The sequence below is a fragment of the Trematomus bernacchii genome, unplaced genomic scaffold, assembly GCF_902827165.1.
Source record: "Trematomus bernacchii unplaced genomic scaffold, fTreBer1.1, whole genome shotgun sequence".
Classification (NCBI taxonomy): domain Eukaryota; kingdom Metazoa; phylum Chordata; class Actinopteri; order Perciformes; family Nototheniidae; genus Trematomus; species Trematomus bernacchii.
The window spans coordinates 14,985,508-14,993,668 of record NW_022987582.1 but is presented as its reverse complement, the minus strand read 5'-3'; the positions used below and the strand labels follow the sequence as shown (position 1 = coordinate 14,993,668).

Sequence of the window (8,161 nt, the reverse complement as noted above, 5' to 3'; positions counted from 1 at the left end):
TGTATATATATATTATATATATAAAAAACAAAATATTTTAAGTATGACGACAAATAAGACTTAAACAGTATATCACAATCAAACATTACAGCAGTGGTTGTTGCAGACACAGCTCGTGTAGATCTTCACTATAATGACCGCACTTTAGTTGCATTGAGGGCCCCACCTCTTTTAATGGGGTCTCATGGGCATTAATAGCTTGCATACAGTATAACAAATTTGAAAAAAAGTATAAACTTTATAATTTATTGTTTTATTTGAAAAATATACCAATTTAAAACAGATTATCAAATCTAAACACATCTTTGCCTTCGCAGCAGCCCACCCGCCCCCCCCACCCCACTCTGGAACTCTCTCCCCAGCCACGTCAGATCTGCCAACACTCTCACATCATTCAAACAATCCCTCAAAACTCACCTTTTCATTCTTGCCTTCAACTCCTAATCCACTAACCCCTCGCCCTTATTCCACCTAGCTTAGCACTTTTTAGCTTTGTTAAAATGTTCTTCTTTACTTGCTTGTGGATCGCTTTGAGCACTAGGAAAAGCGCTATATAAATCAAATGTATTATTATTATCTTTGAAGGATGTACAGGGGCCTAATTCACAAAGCTTTCTAGTACATGATAGGATAAAATGAACCTTCAATAATCCTGTTAATGGGATTCAGGTGTCATAGCAGCAACATAATAATAATATTAGCTAAACATAGGGTAGTACATACAGGAGTTCACGAAGGGATAATTAGAATATACACATACACTGTGCCAAGAACAAGTATGTGAACCCTTTGGAATGTCCTGGTTTGATGCATGAATTGGTCATTAAATGTGATCTGATACAAGTATAGACTAGCAACTAACTGTGCTTAAGCTGATAATACACAAGCATTTATAATATTTAATGTCTTTATTGAACACACCCATTTAACATTCACTCTAGGGGTTCCCATACTTTTTCCAACCTACACTGTGAATGTTTGTTAAACAGATTTAAATGCCAACATGTAGATACTGACCAGCAGTTGAAAAAATGTATGTAAGTTAGCCATATCCAATTTTTTCTGAAATACATAAGTGCTAAAATTAGCAGCAGTGTAAAAAGTAAGATAAGCAAATAAATAAAACAAAGCTATATGTGAATAGGCTACTCCGCAAGTAGGCCTGTTTTTTCTAAAGATTATGCCTATCGATTCCCCTGTCTCACTCACTCGCTCTTTCATTCAATAAGCATGGGTGTATCGCTCCCACAGCTAACCAATCAGACTCGCCTCATCCCCCACAAGCCAATCACAGCGCATCCGGCAACATTTTGAATCTGTTTAAGTCCACCTACATTTTGTATAGTGATGCTGAATTTTTTTAATGACATCCTCCTCAAGAGGGCATAGGAAAACTCCCACAAATGGAAGAAACCTTGGGAAGGACCACAAGTGAGGAACCCCTTCCTGGGCGGACAGGTGCAGTGAGTCCTCTCAGTCTCATATTGTTAGCTTGTGGTTTGTCGCGGTTAAATGTCTAGCAGTGGTGGAATTGAACTGATTACATTTAATGAAATACTGTTCTTGTACTTGATTAATTATTTTCATTTTATGCTACTTTATATTTCTATTACATTTTACAGGCAAATATTATACTTTACTACACTATATTTATAAGACAACATTAACACTACATTACACTAAGGTATTAAAACTTCTACTTAGGTATAAAATATAAATACTTCTTTCACCACTGCTTTCTTAGTATTAGTAAAGGGGTAATCCATGATCTGGACAGTAGGAATCTAACAGGTCGTAAACTACATTATAAAGGTTGCAGTCATCGGCTGGAAGGTTGCAGTCAGGCGCCATGGAGGCAATGATTTGAACAGGAAGGAGGATACAAAAGGTAATGTATAGGATGCATATCTGCCATCTAAACACAAACACATAACACAAAAATTAGTACAGGATAGGAAATGTTTTTGTTTTTGATAAGTTGGTTTCTTTTATGTTCACATGTTTTAGTGTGTTGTGTGATGGAAAAGTTGCTTACTTGGATTTCTTTGGGTGCCTCTCATCTTTCACATCCTACAATCACAACAGAAAGCATCAGTATATATGATATGTTCTATTACAAATAAAACTTAAAGGAGTATTGTGACATTTTGGGAATTTTGCTCGTACACTTATTAGATTTAGATAAAAGATTATTTCTATGTCTGTCAGGTAGATTTAAAGCCTTCCAAGGAAACGACAATCTTCTCTCCGTTTATAGGTAATAAAATCTGCCTATCATCACCTCTAACATCAAGTTTTCTCCCAACTTTCATCTCAAATGTTTAATCCGAACGAATTTTCTTGGCAGTAGAAAACTCCAAACACAAGTCTATTGTTTTTCTGGTCAACCAAGTCTGGTGGCACCAAGACTTTGGCTGTAGTCTTTATGCTAAGCTAAGCAGCGTCCAGCTCCAGCTCCATCTACATATTTATTTCATATAACTATTACATAACTCTCTGTAAGAAAGTGAGGCTTAGGTTGACACAGACAACTTATCTCAATATGTTAGCTAACACTGGAAAGCAAGTTAAGTTGGCCAAAGGTTCACAGCTGCCGCTAAGGTTAGCAAAAGGCTAAACCATTGGCATAATTTCTCTACATATTTTGAATAGCTTAGTCAGCAACACATTAAGCGTATTAGAAACATTTAATCTCCACTTCTGGAATAGTGTAGCAGTTTGCCTGAGCGGTAGGCTAACCGCAGTGGAGCAGCCACGACTTTTCTGTTAGCAAGAAGCTAAGCTAAACTATTAGCATCATTTACTTTCCATCTTTGAAACGATTCACCAGTAGTGTAGCTTACTAGAGCCTCAAATCACATTTTATAATTAAGTAAAAATGTAAAGTTGAGGCCTTACTCTGACACTTTAGCGACTACCCTGAGGTGATTTGGAAATGTATTTCTCCTTTGAAAGAGTTGTTTTTAAGAAAGCAAATATGCGTATTAACCAAAATGTGGAACTTATGGAAGTATAGCTGGTAAAATGAAGCTGTTACATGTTTGATGTCACTCCTAGCATGATTATATGTGTTTCATAGCAATGATTGGATATTATATTTACCATAGCTGATGACCCATGTTTCAGTCTTACTGTTGATGTTGATGAGGCCTTCTGTGCAGATCTATCAAACCAAAAACAGGCACATGTGAGAAAACAAAATACTTCACACAAACATCTTCTCATTGTCGTTAGCCCGGCTACAAGATGGTCAAGATGAATATAAACCCATGAAATTAAATACATTCAGACTGGGACATTAATAATTACAATATCGGCTTCAACTTGTTCAGTTTCTCTTGAAGTTCTCGCTGTTCCTGATAGAACAGATCCTGCAGAAAAAGATGAAATGTAAGAAAGTCGGCATATCAGTATATAGCCATTTAAAACAATTTACCAAAGGGCTTATTAGGGTCAAAATACCAAATGTTACTCTTATTTACTTCTTCATTTGTAAAAACAAATAAGAATAAAATAGAACAATAAAAAACGGGCTTCTCAAATTGAAATCCAATGAGAAGGGGTGGGTCTTTAGCAGCAAATAATACTTTACAAAATAACTGGTGGCATTGGTAAAATAAATAAATTTGTTTCATATCAGTGATTGGATATTATATTTACCGAAGCTGAAGACCAATGTCTTTTTGTTGATGGTGCCTTCTCTGCAGCTCTATCAAACCAAAGACAGGAAGGTGTGAGAAAACAGAAAACTTTACACAAACATCTGCTCATTGTTAGCTTGGCTTCAAGATGGTCAACATTAATATCAACCCATAAAATGAACTACACTCAGACTAAATTATTAGTAATTACAAAATCTGCTTCTGCTGTCTCTGTTTCAGTTTTTCTTGAAGTTCTTGCTGTTCCCGCCTGAGATCCTGCAGAAAAAGATGAAATGTTGATAGGTTTCAGTCATATTCATTCATATAGCCCATTTAACACACACACATCATACATCGTACCTACCTCTATGGTGCTTAATCTCTCCCCGATCTGGTTATTATTTTGAATCAAGGTCCAGGATATCTGTCAGACACAAAGACAACTCGGATGTTAAAGCACGTGAGAGACACTTCACAAGAGGATATTTTGAAGATTTAAAAAAGGTTTTCATACCGTGTCCACCTCTGCATCTTTTCTTTGTAGTTCTTCCTGAACCTGCTCAAGTTTGGGCTAAACACATCAAACCAGATTCAATATGATATTATAACAAAACTGAATGGATATATATTATTGAAAGAGGAAGCTGTGGTAGAATATTGTATTGTTGCATTTCATTAAGTAAAAAAAAGTTTTACCTTTGATTCCTGCTCAGCTTCTCTCAGCTTTTGTATTTGCTCCTTATCATTATTTCCTTGTGAAAGTTGTTCCAGCTGAAATACAAGCAGCTCAGAGTGAGAGTGGTATTCAAAGAGGATGGCAGAAAATAATGCGACATCTATTCTAACATTAAATGCTTCTAAGTGCTTTCAAATATCAATGTTTAGCTGTAAAATTGTGAAAAAGACACACATAGATTAGTAGATAGTATTATGTCAGAGTCAGTGTCATACCTCAGCAGTCTTCTCCTCCTTTTGCTTCCTCAGCCACCGAGTTTCATCCTCCTGCACAAACAAAAATAAATAATTGAAGCAATGCAGTAAATAACACCAGATTAGGGGGACGTTTCAAACTGGTAAGATTTGGTTTTGAGACAGCCACACTGCCATCATTTTAAAGTCTTGTTTGCTTTTAACCTCGAGTTGTGTGTTAAAATACATATATCGGAAACTCTTTGCTGTTTAATATGGCCCCGCTGGCCAAAATGAAATTGTAACCACTCAGTGCCATTTGTTTACCTCCAGCCATGGATTTCACAATACCAGACATCATGATTGTTTAACTTCACTTAATACCAAAATTCCGTACAAAATGTAAACTCATCATAATTCATCTTTGTTATTTATCAAAGCAGGCCTGTTTACATTTGTTAACAGCTAACCTCACTGTCCTCCTGCAGATTTCAACACAGATTTGCAGAGGTGGGAGAAGTACTCAGATCTTGTACTTAAGTAAAAGTAGAAGTATAAGCGTGCAGGAATACTGTGTTACAAGTAAAAGTCCTTCATTCAAAATGTTACCCAAGTACAAAAGTATTAGTATCAAAATATACTTAAAGTAAATGTACTTAGTTACTTCCCACATCTGAAGATTGGTAGTTTTAAATGTAGCAATATTAGGAAATAGTCCCATAGTAACTGCTGTTCAGTTGAAAAACCTGTACTGTCTTGTTTTCTGAATTTTGGCACTGACTTGGTACTTAACCTGTTATTTTGACACTCTACTATCATTTCCATTACTGCATTAAAGACAGGAAGGCAATCATAATGTATGAACGGGAAAATAACTGTTAGCATGTACTTACCACCTCCTTCATATAGCTTCTCCGCGTACTGCTTTCCTCCTCCGACATGATCTGGTGTCTCTCCTGAGTTTCAACATCATCCCTCTCTCTCAGTTTTCTTCTGCTTTCCGCCTTCTGTTGGTACCTGAACACACAACCAACCACATGTAGTTATGGGTATGAGACTCACTTTTTTTATTTTAGGATTTTAGAGCCAAGCAGACTCCTTAGCCATGTTGGCCATACAGGAAATAGTAAAGTGTAGTTAGTTAGGGGTCATACTCTTTCTCTGTGGTGGTGAAGTCTTTGTTTTCAGCTGCTATCTTGTTCATCTCTGCCTCCAGCTCCTGTCCAAGCTGAAGCCGCTGCTCAAAGACCTCTCTCTTCTGTTTGTAGGCCTTTTCCAACTCCATTATTCTTCCCTTGACTTCTTCTCGTTCACTATAGAAAGAAAGTTTTTATATGAACAGGTGTCTTTATGGCATATTGCCAAACAAGACTTAACAGACAATACAAATGTTGCCTTAAGACACATACTCAAACTCTTGCTCCTCCCTTTGTTGTTGCTCTTCAGATATGTCCATGATCTCTTCCAGATTGATAAAGTGCACTCCCTGCATCTGGTCGCTGTCCTCCTCTGAAGAGTCTCTAATATTTTCACAATTGTCAGACATGTTGCCCTGGTTAAGTTGTTGTGTTACCTACCTGATCAGCTTACTAACTGAAGTGTTTCTCCTCTGAGCTACAGTCTGTCTGCTAAAGATTCCACATTCTATGACCTCACAAAGCAAGGATTCTGTAGTCCATGGAGAATGTAGAACCATAGAATGGAACACAGAATGTTCCCAGAATGTTCCCCTCTCCAATCCAACACGAGTAGTTTCCCTGCTTATAGAGTACAGCAATATACGTTTTCTAGCTACCAAGTTAACTTCCTGATTATGAGGCCCACTGAATAGCAGTTTCCTCTGGGAATACAAATACACAGCATATTCAGTGCTACCTTGAACATTTACATCCATCAATGAGTCTTTTAGTTTTTAGCATGTTAGGACCTTCTGTGAATCAGTTACAGACTTGTGATTTAGGAATCTGGAGCCTTACAATTGGTTTGTAACGGCAATCCGCATTGAAAATAGCTTCAGTGGTATCTATTTATTTAATCCCATATATGCATACATCCAGATATTTTCTGGGTATGAAGGTTGAACTGCACACATTTTTGAAAGCCAAAGAGTCAAACATCCATGTGCAACATCATCTCGTTGAGGCCAGTCTTGGCATTTACAAAACTCATCCACCTTTGTAAAATGAAAATGTTGTTGCTAAATGTATCTTTTATAAAGTGCAATAAAATGGATATGAAGAATACCTCTGCAATACATATGGATGTGAAGGGCAAATATAGAGAGACTGTCTTATGCTCACATATGTTGCACCATGTACTGTAGGTGGAGAGTGGTGCCAGCTCCGTCCCTCCCCTGGTCTGTTGTGTACATGCCTTTTAAACAATAACCACAAAGCATAATGAAGATTAAAAAGTAAACATGTAAACATAAGATATACATAAAGTACAACGTTTCATTTTCATTTCACATGAGCAAAATGACGCGCATCTCTTTCAGTTTTTGGTTATTAATGTACAGTTTATTTCAAACGACGACAAACTTAAAAAACTGTTGTTATAAACTACAAACATGAGCAGTTTTTTACAATGAAGTTCACATTGTCACTGAAATATGAATAATTTATTCATTTGGAAAATTATAATGTCAACCAATTTAAAAATCAGTGTCAAAGGTTTAATTAAATATTAATGAATGAATAAAAAGAGTAAGGAAATACCATTGCTGCATATTAAAGTCAATACTTAATTATTCCATCGGGACATTCAGGCATGTTCATTGTGTATTTTGTGTCAGTTGGTAACTATTAATAATTTTGGAATTTGGCCTACATTCTTAATTAATTCATAACTAATTGTGTGTGTTTTTTTCTTATTCATTCCTAAAGTATGTTTGAACATGCTAATGATGTACCCCTCTATAGCCAATCTTAATTATGTAGGGGTAATAACCTAACCCTTTATTCCATTTGCATTACATTTTATTACATGTTTTTCTTAATAATTGGTCATTTCGAAGTTGGCAAGAGATTTGTTAATTGTGTTGTTTATATCCATATACATTTTGGATGCATGTATTCGTTAATTTACACATAAACACTTTCTTCTTGTACCAAAACCGAATACTCTTTAGTTGCACACAACCTTACGCTCACAAACAATGTAACATGTATATTTTAAAGATGTTGTGTTGTAACTGGGATACATATTGCCTTTTTGTCTCAGTGTACAACTGGTGTTGTCATAAGATATCTGGATGGAGAAGGAAAATAGCAGTTTATCAGCAGAGTGATTTGTCAAATATAAACGATCTTTGGAGTAGGTCCTCTGTATGTAAGCTCTGATGTAAGCTAAAAGAAACAGTGGCACCTTACAACTGACATCACATCATACTACCATCCTGCCAGCCAGCTGTCCAATCACAGGCCAGTGGGAGGACCAGGGCCGGCGCAGCTGTCCAATAGGCAGATAGCGCGAGCTCTGCTCACCGTGTCGTCGCTCCTGATTTGCGGGCTGAGTTATGGAACAGGCGGGATGTGAAACCACCCAATCCGAAGTCGTGCGTGTTTCTCATTATCATAAAATATTCAGCAGCATCCCTCCGTCTGTCTGCC

At 36.7% G+C, this 8,161-nt stretch overlaps 1 protein-coding gene across 2 annotated transcripts; it reads right to left on the bottom strand.

Annotated features, from left to right (window-relative positions):
* Positions 1 to 377: 377 nt before the first annotated feature.
* On the bottom strand, positions 378 to 8,098 carry LOC117480052 (trichohyalin-like). 2 transcript variants are annotated; one of them, XM_034127207.1, is made up of 15 exons: positions 8,036 to 8,098; positions 6,851 to 6,923; positions 5,960 to 6,070; positions 5,705 to 5,863; positions 5,444 to 5,567; positions 4,593 to 4,643; positions 4,338 to 4,412; positions 4,156 to 4,212; positions 4,006 to 4,065; positions 3,853 to 3,917; positions 3,661 to 3,709; positions 3,310 to 3,371; positions 3,103 to 3,163; positions 2,036 to 2,070; positions 378 to 1,915 (listed from the first exon to the last, which is right to left on the bottom strand). In XM_034127207.1, exons 2-15 carry the CDS (start codon positions 6,919 to 6,921, stop codon positions 1,747 to 1,749), a joined length of 1,149 nt encoding a protein of 382 aa, XP_033983098.1. In that variant the 5' UTR covers positions 6,922 to 6,923; positions 8,036 to 8,098; the 3' UTR covers positions 378 to 1,746. The 2 variants fall into 2 exon arrangements, with proteins under 2 accessions (XP_033983098.1, XP_033983099.1); XM_034127208.1 differs by lacking the exon at positions 5,960 to 6,070.
* Positions 8,099 to 8,161: the final 63 nt, after the last annotated feature.

Coding starts and splice junctions, on each gene's coding strand:
- LOC117480052 (XM_034127207.1), bottom strand. CDS start 6,921: ATGTACACAACAGACCAGGGGAGGGACGGAGCTGGCACCACTCTCCAC. Junction 5,568..5,704: donor TTCACCACCACAGAGAAAGA/GTATGACCCCTA, acceptor TTGTGTGTTCAG/GTACCAACAGAAGGCGGAAA. Junction 4,066..4,155: donor AAGATGCAGAGGTGGACACG/GTATGAAAACCT, acceptor TGTGTCTGACAG/ATATCCTGGACCTTGATTCA.